Here is a 15,955-nt window from a genome sequence, read left to right on the forward strand (position 1 = left end):
GCCGCTGGGGTCGAGTAAGCTAACGCGGGACTGCGCGCACAAATAAAGCCGATATTCAGAACGCCCCCGCCGCCGAGAGACAAAGCGGTCAGCCCGGGAGGCGCCGTAAGAGGATGAGCATGACCTACCGTACCTGCGCAGCAAGGAACAGCTGTCCTCTTGAGATAGCAGGGTGTGTATTTATCCGGTAAGAGTGTGTGTCGACTGGCTGCTGGCTGGCTGGCTGAAACGCCCTAGTGATGTTGTGATGAGGGGCAGCCCCCCCGACTGTCAGAGAGAGAGGGGCTGTCAAGTGAGCGAGCCACGCGAGAGTACGACTCACACTGCGGTTTTACGTGCTCGAATGCCTTTGATACAGCCAGTGCGCCATGGTCGTCACCAAATACTAATTAGACAATATTTTAAATTGGGCGAGAATTACTTGTCGGCGGCTTCGAGCTGGGGCTGCGTTTTGAACGGGATGAGGGTGAAAAGAAAAAAAAACTACAAATCCCGGAAGTTTGCGATGGCTGATGACGTCATATTATTGCGCCCAGCCTGCAGTTCCTGTGCACTCTTTCCCCTTCAGCTAAAGCTACATGGCTATTACAAAACAATAAGGTATGTCTGTTTTCAGTCAGAACATCACATTTGCACTGTGTTAATACATTCGTTAGACGTTGGAGAGGTTAAACTGTAAATATAAAGAAGTTACCTTGAGCTAATTAATATACGCTGTTTATCTTTACTGCATCTTGCTAGCTCTGCATCAGTATATTTGAAAAGCTTGCCTTTTTTCGTGTGTCCCTCGAGTCATTGACTTTGCATTAAATAAACATTGTGGCCTTTACGCATCTCTTTTTTTCTTACTGTTGCAGAAGATATGTTGGAACCGACATTATTTGTTTGTATAGTTGGAAAGTAAAATGCACTCGCACGAATGTTCTACATTAGATTGTGTCTAAAGTAGCAGTATGTTAAATAGTGTAGTTGTTATCCAAATGCAGCTAAATTACCTCGGTTTGTTTTGAAACCTCAATGAAACCCCAATTTGAAATCCTAATCCTTGTTTCAAACCCTAATCCAATCATGAAGCCCTAATTTGAAACTCCACCCCTTGCTTGAAAACTCCTTTAGCCTAATACAATATGAGCTAATTTATCATAATTGTATGCATCTTTGGACTTTGGTACTTTTTTAGTAGTAGAGATCCTGTTGGGGAACTGTCACTATTTATTTAATCCGAAATAAAGTAGCAGTTCTCATGATTGTTCTAGAAGCATGTCAAAAGTAGTTGAATGCTCTTGTGAATCTCTATTCTATATTACAGTAATTGACTGTAGGTGCAATTGTTATTCTAATCCAGTTTGACATGCAGCAAGTGATGCAATAAAAAAAAGAAACTCTTGTGACTCTCTAGAACTAGTAGTGTGACTGTCACTGTACCAGTAATTGTTATTTTTATTCAGTTAGACACGGGTTCAGTCTCAGTCATCTAAACACGTGTGATGAGCGTTCTCCCCTTTTGCAGTTAACAAGCGAGTATTTAGTGCAGCCGAGCGTGCAATTGACACCATTTTAGGCTCCGTCCTAGCATGAACTGCCCTCCGTGTGATGCCAGAGAAGCGTATACTTGTAGATGCGATGTGTAGAAAAATGAGTAAGAAACTTTAGTCTAGTCTGGTCCTCTATGTGAATGCACAGTTGTCACCATGGTGATGAAATCATCGGTGGAGGAGGATGATGCAGGTTGGGGTCTGGGCATCCCGGAAAAGCTGAAGAACAATGCCAACTGGGTGGATATCACCTATGATTTCAAGAGTTCTTGTAAAGGTACGTCATCATGGATATCATGTAGATCTGCTTTCCCCTCTTTTTACGTTCACTTTTATTTTATATATATATGCAGAATTGAGCCTTGGGGAGTTGCTTCATGACAAACTGTGAGTATAGAAAGGACCGGAATAGCAAAGTAGATCCAAGCGAATTCATAGCAAAAAAAAACAAAAACAAAAAACTCTGTTGTGGCAGGTTCGGCTTGTTTGAGGCCATGTCGGCCATCGAGATGATGGATCCCAAGATGGACGCCGGGATGATCGGGAACCAAGTCAACAGGAAAGTGCTCAACTTTGAGCAAGCCATCAAGGTACACTCGTGCTCTCATTAAGCACATGTGAACTGTCCATTTCATGCACAGAGTCAATTTAATGTGTTCTAGGTAAAGCATGATTCCTGCTTTAAATGTTCCTCATAAATGTCCATTTCCTTCCCTGTAGGAACGCGCCATCAAGGTGAAAGATCTGAGCCTTCCTGAGCTCATCGGAATCATGGACACGTGCTTCTGCTGTTTGGTGAGTTCCCCACTGAACGTTCACCAATCTCTCCCAAATTAACACATCCGGTCGTTTTATCATGTGACCGTGTGCAGATCACATGGCTGGAGGGCCACTCCCTCGCCCAGACGGTGTTCACGTGCCTGTACGTCCACAACCCGGACCTGATTGAGGAGCCCGCCCTCAAGGCCTTCGCTCTGGGCATCTTGAAAATTTGTGACATCGCACGGGAGAAAGTCAACAAGGCGGCTGTGTTCGAGGAGGTGGGCTGCAGGGTTAACATCTTTGACGGATGTGTGTCGGAGAACAAACCGGAGGGCGACATCTAATGTGTGTTTGTCGTAGGAGGACTTCCAGGCGATGACGTACGGCTTCAGGATGGCCAACAATGTCACAGACCTGCGGGTCACAGGTACGTTATTACTCCTTCCCAATGTTGTCTCATCAAATCAGGTCAACGAGAGCAAAGATCTGTAATGCACCTCACTGACTTGCAGGTATGCTGAAAGATGTGGAGGATGAGTTACAGAGGAAAGTCAAGGTAACTCATGAATCAAGTTTGTCACTTTGTGACGAGTTACATTGAGTGTTTTTATGTTTTTGTTTGTGTCCCTCTTTCAGAGCACGCGCAATCGTCAGGGCGAGCAGCGAGACCCAGAGGTGGAGCTGGAGGTGATTGATTGATTGATACATAATCGCTTGCAGATGATCTGGCTGCTGCATAATGGAGGCTCCCTACAAGGCGTCTATCGCTACTTTTATTGTCTTCTAGAAACTAAATAAACATCGAGCTTCCATTTTCTGTACAGAAAACAAATATTTGATGAGACACATGAAGATAATTTGCAAGGCAAATCAGATTATGTTCCCGAGATTGTTGTTTCTTGTTCTGTATTGCTGTACTTATCCCTTGCTTACACTTCCTGTAACCTTCCTTCGATTAGGCCTCAATTGCTGTTCCTGTATCGGACTTCCTGTTCTTGTTCCTGAGTTGCCATTTCTGACTTGCGTTAATGTTTCTAACTTCCTGTTCTTTCATTGTTGTTCAATTCTTAATTTGCTGTCCCTGACTTGCTGATCCTATTACTGTTTTTCTGACTTGACATTTTTGTCCCCAATTACTGTTCCTGTTCTTGATGTTCTGTTTCTGGCTTGCGTTCCTGTCCATGACTCGCTGTGCATTCAATTTCCTTTTCCTGTTTTGCTGTACCTGACGTGCCTTTTGCGTCTTTCATGTGCCCCCTGACTTGCTGTACCTTCGACTTCCTGTATTGTTTTTCATGTCAATGACTTTTCGTTCATGTCGTTACTGCTCCTGTCATGACTTTTTCTGTTCCTGACTTCCCGATCCTGTTCCTGAATTGAAGCTCCAATCCTTGACTTGCTCTTCCTTTCTTTGTGTGCTGCTCAGGTCCCTGACTTACTGTTCCTAATATTGACTTTCCCTCCTGGTCACCAACTTACCGTTCTTGTTCCTGAATTACCATTCCTGGTCCCATCGCCCACTTTCCATTCTTGTTCCTGTCACTGACTTGCTGTTCCTTTTCCCGACTTGCGTTCGTATCCCTGACCTGTTTTTCCTTTGCCATCCTTTTCCTGTGTGGCTGTTCCTATCACTGACTTGCTGTTCCTGTTCACTAAATTGCTGTTCCTGTGTCTGTGTTATTCCCAGCACCAACAATACTTGGCACTATTCAACCGCATCAAGTTCACACGCCTTCTCTTGACTGCACTGATTGCCTTCACCAAGAAAGAGGTAACTTCGCTAACTTGCACTCCAGTAAGTCTCACAGTGACGGGGGCGCGGAAGTGAGCGTTGCGTTTGTTTGTGTTGTGTAACAGACCAGCTCGGTGGGGGAGGCCCAGAAGCTCGTTGCCCAGGCAGCTGACCTCCTGTCAGCCATTCATTCTAGTGTGCAGCATGGCATCCAGTCACAGAATGACACCACTAAAGGAGGTTAAAAACAACAACACAGGATCTAATCTGTATTTGGATTAAGAATGAGTTATATATATATATATTTTTTTATTCTTATTTAATGGCAGATCACCCCATCATGATGGGTTTCGAACCACTGGTCAACCAGCGGCTGCTGCCCCCTACCTTCCCTCGCTACGCCAAGATCATCAAGAGGGAGGACATGGTGGCCTACTTCGGCAAGCTCATCGAGCGCATCAAGACCGTCTGTGACGTCATCAACACCACCAACCTGCACGGCATTCTGGTAACTTGGGGGGGGTTACCTTATGGATGCGTGTGCACCATCTGTTGACCATGGTGTAAAATGGACGTCTGGCCCAATAAAGATTGCGATACAATAGCTTGGTTTCGCCGTGACACTGCCATCCCCGTATTTCAGATGTGATGGGTGTCCCTTTTTTCCTCCAAACGTAACGATGCAATTTTACTTTCGTCAGGATGATGTTGCTGTGGAGGGAAAGGTTATGTTTGAATCTAGTGTATGTGTTGAATCACAGGACTTCTTCTATGAGTTCAGCGAGCAGTCTCCATGTGTGCTGTCCAGATCTCTACTTCAGGTGAGTTGCTGCCCGCTGCGCATGCTACCTCACTGTTGACAATGAACGTCATTGTTGTGATCCATGTAGACGACCTTCCTGATTGACAACAAGAAAGTGTTTGGCACCCATCTGATGCAGGACATGATCAAAGACGCCCTCAGATACTTTGTCAGTCCACCCGTCCTCTCATACAAGTAAGTCTGATGTTTTCTATCTAGACATATTGAAGCTTTTCTATTTCTAATTTCAAATGAGATTCGAACCCGGAACCTTTGACTGTAAGGCATTCGCTGTTCCACCAGTAATACTTGTGTATCTCGTTTGTGTGTGTAGATGCTGTCTGTTTAACAACCACCAGGCTAAAGACTACATTGACTCCTTTGTCACACACTGTTCGAGGGTACCTCAGCTGTCCTCCACACTTCTGACCTCATCGCTGTCCTTCATTGGCGTAACTTCCATCCTGTTATCTTCTGGTTGATTTTGTCTTCCCTCTCACAGCCGTTCTGCAGCCTGGTCCAGATCCACGGACACAATCGAGCCCGGCAGCGGGACAAGCTGGGTCACATTCTGGAAGAGTTTGCTACCTTGCAGGATGAGGTGACATTTAGCATAGCACACAATAGACCCCCCCTCCCCCATAGGAAATAATTGCAAAACCTTTACAAACTGTATAGTTAAGGTCTCACCCAGGCATCTATAAAAAAATAAAGTAGATTTAACTCCACTTTGATACGGTAGTTACATGTCTCCCCGCTTCCCCCATAGGCGGAGAAGGTTGACGCGGCCCTACATAGCCTGCTGATCAAGTACGAGCCCCAGCGGCAGCACCTGGCCTGCCTGGGAACTTGGATCCTCTACCACAACCTGAGAATTATGATCGAGTACCTGCTCAGCGGCTTTGAGCTGGAGCTGTACAGCATGCACGAGTACTACTACGTTTACTGGTACGCCGCTTCGCCTCACAGCCACGATAGCCGCCCTAAAGATGAGGGACTAACATCGAGTCACGGTGCAGGTATCTGTCGGAGTTCCTGTATGCGTGGCTGATGTCCACGTTGAGTAGAGCGGATGCGTCGCAGATGGCCGAGGAGAGGATCTTGGAGGAGCAGGTGAAGGGACGCAGCAGCAAAAAGAGCAAGAAGAAGAAGAAAGGTACATAGGGAGGGGAGGGTGGGGTGGGGTTTTCGCAATACATGTATTGGCAGGGAATAGGGTCCAAGCCGTGCCACAAATTGGGTTAAATGAACTGTATTTTCTGTGAGCCGTAATAATATGGACAAAGAATAATCAGTATAGCATCGATGCATCTAGCATGGACAGTCGTGAACGTATGTTACACAAGTCGGTATTTATTTCTATAAATGATTCAGCACAAATAAAAATAACCTAATACAGACCCCCCCCCCCCCCCCATGAAAAAAACTAACAATTTTATTATTGTATGTTCAGATTGATATGTTATTATGCACAGGTATTTAATTTATAGTTATTCATATATAGCATATATATTTATTTATTTTTAAATATACTGTATAATACATCTTAATTTATGTATTTTATGTAAACATGCTTTTATCATTTCAAGGACAGCCTATTAACGACAGTGTATTTAAAATTTTCATTTAACAAATGTATTTATTTATATATTTTTCATTTGTTTAGATACAATTATTTTTTTAGAATAGGTAATTCATTTTTGAATGTGGTATACATTTAAATCTTATGTATTTATTAGTCTTGAATTCTCATGCAAAAAAAAAGGAGCTAACATGCATTACATAAATATGAATTATTAACTATTTGGTTGTTTTTATCTTCACCAACACCCAATTAAAATGGGGGGGGGAAATAAATCAAAACTTTTTTTAAATCTTATTTTTGTCCATTTTAATACTGAACCAAAAGCTAACATAGCATTGCTTTGACCATATGTGTGCAGTTCGTCCCCTGAGCAAAGAGATCACCATGAGTCAAGCCTACCAGAACATGTGTGCCGGCATGTACAAGGTACGACGCCTTCTTTGGACTGCGCTTAGTAATAAGTGTGTCAGTAAGTAACCCTCACTCGTCCGCCATGTGGTCAGACAATGGTGGCGCTGGACATGGACGGCAAGGTGCGCAAGCCTCAGTTTGAGCTGGACAGCGAGCAGGTTCGCTATGAGCACCGCTTCGCACCCTTCAACAGCGTCGTCACCCCCCCGCCCGTACACTACATACAATTCAAGGTGGGCGCTTTTGCTGAGAGCCTGAGACTTCAGTTCAGTGAGCATCTAAAGGATGGACTCTCTCCCACCCCACAGGAAATGTCTGACCTGAAGAAGTACAATCCTGCTCCGGGCTCTGCCGACCTCTACCTGGCTGCCAGCAAACATTTCCAGCAGGCCAAATTCATCCTGGAAAACGTCCCCAGCCCCGACACGGAGGTCTTTACATTAATTTGCCTTGTTGTTGTGCCAAATCACTCTTGTTGCAAATCAATTAGGGACCCTCGCAACTCGTGTTTTGTGACCACAGGTGAACGGTATCCTGAGAGTGGCCAAACCCAACTTTGTGGTGACCAAACTCTTGGCTGGAGGACACAAGAAGGAGACCATGGTATGGATGACTAATTCTTATTATTACTGCTGTATCACTTAAATTCAAATTTATTTCATTCACCAGGTGTTGCCTGAGTTTGACTTCACGGCTCACAAGTACTTCCCTGTGGTCAAGATCATGTGACACTATGAATCCAATCACCTGCTGTGCTTCTGATCCACCTATCGCAACTGTGTGCGTGTGTGCGCGTGCGTGTGTGTGTGTGTGTGTGTGTGCGTGCGTGCGTGCGTGTGTGATGTAACTGTAAATTGTTTGTGTGGTCAATGTAAGTGTTAAGAAATGTTAAGACCAGTGGCAGCTCGTCAAGAGGGCACTGCCCTCCCGCCTAGCTGAGTGACAATTAAATGGACAAAAGTTAAAAAAGGTAGCGTCTGAAGGATTTCCCTCAAAAATAAATGCTGGATGTATATAAATGAAGTCAGTCTCAATCAACGCCTCTGAACCCGATAGGAGCGGCAGTTTTGAATGGTGTGCTGACAAACTGCAACAGAAATACTTCACATTCTACCTTTTATTGAAAAAGTTAAACTTCCGTTCCTGTCTGCAAAAATTCCACCAGTCATCACTGGTTAAGACTTGTAATAAAGGTGTTGTTATCAAAAGTGTGCCATCTCAATTCTATTTAAAAATAAAACCTTTTCAGCGTAAATATTCAGAAATTGATCAGATCATGTCTACCTCTTCAGGAAAGGTTAATTCAAGATTAATGCTGTGGAAAAAATGCTAAGTACATGTTTTGGGAAAAACACAAGTGTGGTTTTATAGTAAATGTGGAATATCGTATTTTATTTGTTTTGTTTTTTTATCCATATTGTATTATTCATGTTCAACTAAAATAGCACTTATAGCCTGCCTTTGTTTTAATTCTCAAAATATAGGTGATTTGAATAATTCCAAAATGTATTAGATATTTCCAGAGTAATTATTAGCGATGGTTCAACTAAATTCTAAGTATCAGTTCATGTCTGCCTTTTTCATTTTAATGTCCAAAATATATACTTGAAATACAATTGATTAATCCAAAAATAAGTTTTTTGTTTAAAAAAAATTTATATTTACATACGATTAGTGTTGGTTTAAAAAAATCGCATAAAATACTTATTTTTTTGTATTGACGGTCTGCTTAAAATGTAAGCCATTTTAAAATCAATCATGGTCTCCCATTTTTTTAAATTGTATTCTCATAAAAACAGTAATGATAAATCCTCTTAACACCACTTTTATTTTATGATTTTCATAAAGTCTTTGCTCAGCAGGTCAAGATATATTTACACATTTTAAAAAATCTGTTACACATACGTACTTAAAATCAAGTGATCTGCTGGTGCAGATTAGATTGAGTTCATTCTTCAATGGTTCCAGCTCATTAGCTTGTCGCGGACAACCAATGTGCTTTAACTTCATTCGGTGGACATTTTGGTGAAAGAGTGAGCACGTCCGTCCTGCCAGCTCAAATAGGACTCGAAATTGCTATTAAAAACAATCAAGTTTGCACTGTTGGATCAACAATCCTCACGTGTCAACTGGGTGCGTTTTCCTGCAAGGAAAACATGACAATAGAGTAAGAAAGGATGGAGTCATTCGAGTTACTCAGTTCTATTTCTTATTTGAAAAACATTTCTAAATCCTCAGTTTGTGTGTGCGCGTGTGTATATTTTCACCTTAATTCTGAGCCAGTTCAGCTTGCTTGTCTGCCTCAAACTCTCCTTCATTGTCGTCATCGCCGTTGTAGTCGGCCAGTTCATCTTCCATCACTTTGTCTGACAAAGTCAAAGAAAAAACATCACTTTATTTCTTCTGTGGTGCCGTCACACAAGTAAAGTAAAAAAAAAAAAGTCAACTTGTTACAATTTGATGAAATCATACGTGACTGTGTTTTGCAGTCAAAGGTTCTATGGTTATTGGCACACTTTTCCTCTTCTTCCTCGTCATTAAACACACAGACATACCCAACCATATGCACACACACGTACCTATGGCTTCATCCCGTCTGGGTTGCTTCTGTTTGTCCAGTCCTCCTCCCGGCGCCTGCTTGTTATCACGGTCATAAATCTCCCAGGCCAGTTTCTCCACCGAGGTGGGTTTGTCGGCTTTCCCTCGGGTAACCAGCACGGGTCCCATTCCCGGGTCCGCTGCTTTGCATGACATAACGTGATGGAGGAGAAGCCCAGCACAGAAGCGTCAACATCATCAGTGGCTACCATCTCATTTCGTTATTTGCCACTTCCTCTGGCCTAGCGCCTGTTTTCTTGTCAGATTTTCCCATCGGAGATTCCAACAAGGAATCGGGGAGGGGAAAAAATGTTTGGGAGAACTGCGACGTTCGCTCCTCCATGTCGAGAGGTCACATCATTAACTCATTCACTGCCATTGACGGCTATAGACATCAAAACATTTATTTTAACTATTTTTATGTTAAAAAAAATAAATCTACTTTTGTTCATTTCGTTTTTTAATCTTTTCTTTAAAAAAAAAAAGAAGAAGAAAAGATTATTAAAAATCAGGGGCGTCAGGCGATTACATTTTTTAATCGTAATTAATCGCATGACTTCACTAGTTAACTCATGATTAATCACAAATTTTATATCTGTTCTAAATGTACAATAAAACTAAATTTCTAGGTTTTCATATTGTTAACAAAAGTGTGGGGGGGGGGGACGAATAGAAATAGTTCAAATGAATTTTTGACGTCTATAGCCGTCAATGGCAGTGAATGAGTTCATGTGTGCCACAATCTATCATCTTGGAGGCAGAATTATTATTCGTGCGTGTGTGCATAAAACAGAGACTGAGCAATTCAAATTCAAATAATCAAGGAATAAAAATCAGGTACTTGATTGATCTTAAGTCCTGCTCCATTTACGGTGATTGATACACGCCCGTTTTATCCGAAAAGCTAAAAGACTTATAACTCCACCATGGGAGCTCCTCGATGTTTGCGAGACCTTTCGGCTCATGGTGAAAGTATCGCAATTAACAGACATGAGATCCATGCAGTGTGTCCCACCTTGTGATTGGGTGGTCCCCTCGTCCACTTGTGAGGATTTGTTGGCCGGTGCCAGCAGGGCCACGTCGGACTTTTTGAGGGCCTCCTTTGTCACGTCCCACTGGTGGATGTCCTTAGTGCCCACTGTTGCACCTGCGATGTTAAAAAAATTTAAATTGAAAATAAAAACATTAATTTTTATTTCAATTAATAATGCATGTGCTAAAACTAACCAATAAATAATTTAACAATCAATTAATCTGTTTTTGTTTTAATAAAAAAAAATTAAAAAAAATACAGGACATCAAATTGACAGTGTAGAAAATGCACGAGCATCAAATGATTCATTCTGTAGTTTTTTTTCTGTAACATCACCAAATAGGCACAAAAAAAATGGATCCGTGTTTTCCAAAGTAAAAGCAATTGTTTGTAATTAATAAATTATTGTAATTCAACACAAAGATCAATCTGATTTCATGGAGGACAACAGAAATATTTTCATTTTAAATTGACACAGGTTTAAATGATTCATCGATTATTAAAATAGTTGTTGATCAATTTAATCATTGATTAGTTGTGGACTAAATGTACTGTGCTAAATGTGCTTCACCTTGTTCCTTGAATATGCTGTTGGTGTTGGCTTCGACGGCCGTGAGGTTGGAGGCCGACTCCTTCGGGGACACGTTCACCTCGGTACCATCCGCTTTGCCGGCGTCATTCTCCGCCTTCTCGTCCTGCCGACGGTTCGCGGGACATGTGACGTGATGTCACTCAAAAAGTGGGATTAAAGAGCTGGTTACCTTGGTGACGGCGGGGAGGACGAGCTTGGCCATCTTCTTCTGGACTTCCAGTTTGGCGGCGGCCACTCGCTCGTCACATAATTCCTTCTGGGTCAGGATCTGCGAGTTGCAGTGTGTCCTACACACACATAACACACGTGTTAAGACCACTGACGATAGCATGTTGTTCTTATGTGTTTAAAGGGGAAGTCAACCTGAAACATTTCTTGACAATAATGTTATATGTGACCTCGCTAGTCTAAACTTAACCTTCTGATTAATATTGCATTTGTGGAATATGAGTTATGCAGCAAAAAAACTGCCATTTTTATCCATCACAGGAGGCGGCCATTTTGCCACTTGCTGTCGACTGATGATGACATCACAGTTGCTCAGGGCTCTGGCAATGACCAATCACAGCTCTCCTTTTTTCTGAAGCTGAGCTGTGAGTGGTTGTTACCCGAAACCTGAGCAACATTAATGTCATCTTCAGTCGACAGCAAGTGGCAAAATGGCTGCCTTCTGATATTGGAATGGAATGCTATTTATAATAGCACTTTTTTAGCAATAGTGGCCAAAGCCTTTGATAAAAACGGCTAGATTTTGCTGCTTAACTCATATTCCACGAATGCAATATTAACCAATATTGGGAGGGGTTGACTTGCCATTTAAGTGTGTGTATGTGTATTGAATAAATAAGAGCTTAAACACTTCAAAACTCACTCACTAGCGCCACCTAAAAGTTAGTTTCATAAGCAGTCATGAAATTGGGTGGGCTATCATTCATAACAGAACACATGAAGTCTCAAGTATCTATGCCCGATTCTGAACAGGAAGTCGTCAATTTCTGTGTGAAGCAGCCATTTTGGATTTATTTCTGTGCTGGAAGGTAACAAAAAAAAAGGCCCCCCAACAGCTGTTTCACTATTCATAACAAAAAGGCTTGGACTTGTTTGTAACAAACCATACGAAAAAGTCTCAACAATATCAGCTGGAAACTGACAGGAAGTCAGCCATTTTAGGTTGAAGCAGCCATTTTGAGCAACGCTAATCTTTGACGACCATTTTGAGGAATTGCAGTTAAAAAGGGGGCGCAAGAGAGTGCCCAAACTTGCTATTGGTGTGAATGTCAGTGAAAAAAAAACAGTTCAGGTTGAACTCGCCCTTAAGTCAGCTAAACTAGACTCCAGTCCAGCTCATCCGAACCCCCAAAGAGGACGAGCACTACAGGAAACAGACAGATGGCAGTAGCTTAATTGCAGGCCTTATGTTTGAAGGCGTCCCTTACATGTCATACGTGAGCTTGTCGTTGAGGCTTTTGACGTTGCCCTGGCAAGCCTGCAGCTCCTTCTGAAGCGTCCCCAGGTCGTCGTTCATCTGATTTAGCTGGCCTGCCATCGCAAAAGGACGCAACGTTAAAAGAACTGATTGGAACCCACAAAATGGAAACACAAACAAACTCGATTTGGCATGGCGGCTTGTTGCTAGGCAGAATTCGGAAATGCGCCTTGTGGCAGTGGAAGTACAAGGATAGTCGCCACAAAAAGGAGGTCAGACACACACTAAGAAAACAACACTAAATGGAGAACTATGAGGATTACAAAAACAAATACATGTTGCCACTATATTACAATTGATGAGGCAGTGTCATTTTAAAACAAAACAATAAGGACTCTCGTTCAACAGAGTTCAAATGAGCTCCGCGCAACTTTTTCATGCTCGCGTTTGTTCGATCTTTTTTTAAGGTGGAGAGAAGAGTTTATTTGTCCTACATGGATGACACGGTAAGCATCCACTATTAGAGAAAGCAACAAAATGGCTACCTTTAAATTCTTGTATGGTTTTGGTGCTGGTGGAAATGTTATGCTGCAGTGTTTCCTGCAGAACAAAAGAACACAAAGTGAGTTTGGCCTCATCAAAGTCATGAACGCCATCATTCTATTTATATTGCACCTTCTCCTGGCTGCAGGTGCTCTGGACTCCTTGCAGCTGTTTCTTATAGTGATTCTCAATGAGATCAATCTGATCCTTCTGCCTGTTGATCTCCTTCTGTAACTCGTACTTTTTCACCTCGTCAGCGCCGCGCTCTGCCGCCCCGCGACGCATTTGGCCCTCCAGTTCGTATAGCTTGGTCTGTCGCCGAGATAAATGGGAATGAAGTCAGACGATGGCGTCACACAAACCTCCACCAAGGCTTAAAACATCACAGCATGCAGTGCTCTGAGTCTGAACAGAATTTAACCCGGCATTACATTCAACATTATTTCCTAAGGGGGAGATGTGAGTACCAGCTTTTTTATTTTTTTTTGAATGGAAGATTTGTTTCTTCAATTGATTTTTTTAATCTAGTCATATTTTCAGTTTCACTTAACAACGTTTTAGAATCATAATAACATAAATAAAAAAATGTAATATAAATGATGTGATTTTTTGTATTACAATAATTCATTTAAAATACAGATAAGACAATTTTCAAGTACAAATATAATACTTTACAAACATATATATTTATTAAAGTATTATAATAAAAATAAAAAAACGTAAATAATATTAGGAAAACAGCATCAAATAGAAATGCAACTTGGAAGAGGTAACGGGAAGATGCTACCTGTAGCTCGAGGTTACGCGAGCTGGACACCCAGTAGTTGAAGCCCAGAAGCAGGATGCACGCGACCAGGGCGCCGATCAGTAAAGGCGGAGCCCTTCCTCCACGCCGCCCGTTGACCAGACCACCCATTACTTGCCTACAAACACACCACAGAAAGTTTTCATCAACTTATCTATTTAAGCCATAAAGGTCACTATGCTAAGGGGTAAAATGTGAATTTTAAAATACTGCCACACTGACACTAAAACAATTTGGTCATTATTACTGATGATGTCAAAACTTGGGAGGGACATCGGTGGCCACTAGCCACCTCAAGCATTCCATACACTTTATTTTTCAGTCAGTCGCTATTCGTAGCTAGCTGTTTCCTGCCTTTGGTGATTACAATGATAAGAGAAAAGTTTTTGTTGACAAACCTATTTTTAACGTTCCAAACCTGCAGTGTCAGCATGTAGAAATGTAAAACTTTATAGCACTTCATGCTGCTAGATGGTCTCTTCTCTTTGTGATTTAATTTCTATCCCTTTATTTAAAAACAGGATATTATTTCCAATTGATAAATCCTAAAAACCACGAACTATGATTCACTTACTGGTTTGGCCTCTAAAATGTCAGAAAAAAAGACAAAAATGCTTTCCAAAGAAAAAGCAAATATCTTACTTTGATTTACCACAAAGATGATCAGTCTGCTTTCATGGAGAACATTGTTGTGTATTTACTGTTAAGAAACTGAAATTCTGAGGATTTGGACAATTTTACATGAAAAAGGTACCTAATCAAATATTTAAAAAAACATAACAAGTGTTTAATTTGATAATCGACTAGTTGTCGATAAATTTATGCACCTCTAAGTGCCATCAAAATTCTAATATTATGTCCAATTAACTTTCGAAATGCTTGTATAGAAATAGGTTGGCCTTTGGAGTACCTGCCGCCCCCAACTCATCAAGTGTGAAGATAAACACCACAGTTAAATATTTTGTATTTCTGAAATAGTGTCCGTTAGCAAGTCCTTCGGAATTTTGCCAGAGTGTCACGTAAAAATAAGACCACTTTACATAATATTTCCCAAACTTCCCCGCACTTGCTAGGCTGGATTAAGATCCGCCACTTTCAAACTACAGCCGGACAACATCGTCTGAAAAACGAGCATGAAGCCAACGGGTAAGCAGAGCTGCATTGACCATTATGTAAAGTTGTTGGCATATCATAGAGGAAGACTGTTATAAATATATTTAAATAAAGGGCGTCCCTACAGTATGAACACACAGAAATCACTATTTTACTTCAACTGTTTAATGTATAATATATCACTTCAATATGGTGACATTTAATCTTCTTGTAAATATACGAGTCCACACATTGTAGACACGTACATTTCTTTAAATGTTATTTTCGCATTTTGATTTTGATTCCCTTACCACTACTGCTTTATTGGCTTACACCTACACTAGCTCAGCTAAGAACTGCTGCCCTTACAATGATAATGCTTGACTTTCATGCTAAAAATATGTTTATTATAGCGGTTGTAGTTACTAATGGAAATGGGCGTCAAAGATGTAAAGACTCATCAGCAGTCAAAGCGGACGAGCCGAGGAAATTAACTAAATCACAGCTATTAATAATGCATTTTAATAGCAAGTTGTCACGTTAAAATGCATTTATTTTTGCAATAGCATTAACTTTTTTTCACAAACCAAGCGTCAACACTGCTTTTGTAAGACATGCCACTAAAAGCTAGCGATGACTTCAATTGAAATTCATTCACGTTTCCTTAAAATTGCATAAACGAACCTCGTAAAAAAATAGCTTCGGTCTAAGCTAACGCTAACCCTGCTAGCATCCTATCCCCTTTCTTTCAGTTCCTTCTTTTTGACACGTTAGCGTGCTAACAGGTTAGCATCATCTTACCCGGTAAACTCAAGACAGGAGCTGGAATGCGTCGCCAAGATGATTCGGCGCAATCGGCGGCTTTTAATCTTGTCCAAGCGTATCGCAACGTCGCCCCGATTGACTACAAAGTGGCATAACGATGTGTTATAATTGAAATTTGAGCTAATGCGCAAACACGAATGGCAACATACTTCTGTTTACAGTGTTTATTGTGTACTGACTGGAACTGCAGGTGGTGCGTTCCAGTGTCGTCGTA

At 41.6% G+C, this 15,955-nt stretch overlaps 3 protein-coding genes across 8 annotated transcripts in view; 1 reads left to right on the forward strand and 2 right to left on the reverse strand.

Moving 5' to 3' along the window:
- Positions 1 to 457, reverse strand: part of agtpbp1 (ATP/GTP binding carboxypeptidase 1) — a 29,897-nt gene extending 29,440 nt beyond the window's left edge. For 3 of the 5 annotated variants that reach the window (XM_086075442.1, XM_086075441.1, XM_086075438.1), the window contains exon 1: positions 134 to 456. The gene's annotated coding sequence lies outside the window, so the exon portion shown is untranslated. Of the gene's footprint in view, positions 1 to 128 lie in introns of all 5 variants that reach the window. The other 2 variants (XM_086075440.1, XM_086075439.1) reach the window with 2 other exon arrangements.
- naa35 (N-alpha-acetyltransferase 35, NatC auxiliary subunit) lies at positions 447 to 8,035 on the forward strand. The gene is made up of 23 exons (XM_086075443.1): positions 447 to 600; positions 1,684 to 1,812; positions 1,889 to 1,922; positions 2,011 to 2,125; positions 2,256 to 2,330; positions 2,408 to 2,575; positions 2,658 to 2,724; positions 2,810 to 2,853; positions 2,934 to 2,984; positions 3,985 to 4,068; positions 4,155 to 4,269; positions 4,359 to 4,537; positions 4,791 to 4,850; positions 4,920 to 5,026; positions 5,166 to 5,232; positions 5,334 to 5,432; positions 5,601 to 5,779; positions 5,851 to 5,987; positions 6,775 to 6,842; positions 6,920 to 7,060; positions 7,136 to 7,258; positions 7,350 to 7,430; positions 7,497 to 8,035. Exons 2-23 carry the CDS (start codon positions 1,692 to 1,694, stop codon positions 7,554 to 7,556), a joined length of 2,175 nt encoding a protein of 724 aa, XP_085931569.1. The 5' UTR covers positions 447 to 600; positions 1,684 to 1,691; the 3' UTR covers positions 7,557 to 8,035.
- Positions 8,036 to 8,636: 601 nt separating this feature from the next.
- golm1 (golgi membrane protein 1) lies at positions 8,637 to 15,936 on the reverse strand. Of its 2 annotated transcripts, none has more exons than XM_086075445.1 (11): positions 15,718 to 15,936; positions 13,807 to 13,942; positions 13,152 to 13,331; positions 13,022 to 13,076; positions 12,487 to 12,589; positions 11,220 to 11,337; positions 11,030 to 11,153; positions 10,441 to 10,572; positions 9,407 to 9,565; positions 9,095 to 9,193; positions 8,637 to 8,970 (listed from the first exon to the last, which is right to left on the reverse strand). In XM_086075445.1, the coding sequence occupies exons 2-10, from the start codon at positions 13,933 to 13,935 to the stop codon at positions 9,096 to 9,098; spliced, it is 1,098 nt and encodes a 365-aa protein (XP_085931571.1). In that variant the 5' UTR covers positions 13,936 to 13,942; positions 15,718 to 15,936; the 3' UTR covers positions 8,637 to 8,970; position 9,095. The 2 variants fall into 2 exon arrangements, with proteins under 2 accessions (XP_085931571.1, XP_085931570.1); XM_086075444.1 differs by having other exon boundaries at positions 9,407 to 9,568.
- Between the last annotated feature and the right edge of the window lie 19 nt (positions 15,937 to 15,955).

The sequence above is a fragment of the Leptonotus elevatus genome, chromosome 5 (genome assembly GCF_054856555.1).
Source record: "Leptonotus elevatus isolate MCC_2025b chromosome 5, RoL_Lele_1.0, whole genome shotgun sequence".
NCBI lineage: Eukaryota > Metazoa > Chordata > Actinopteri > Syngnathiformes > Syngnathidae > Leptonotus > Leptonotus elevatus.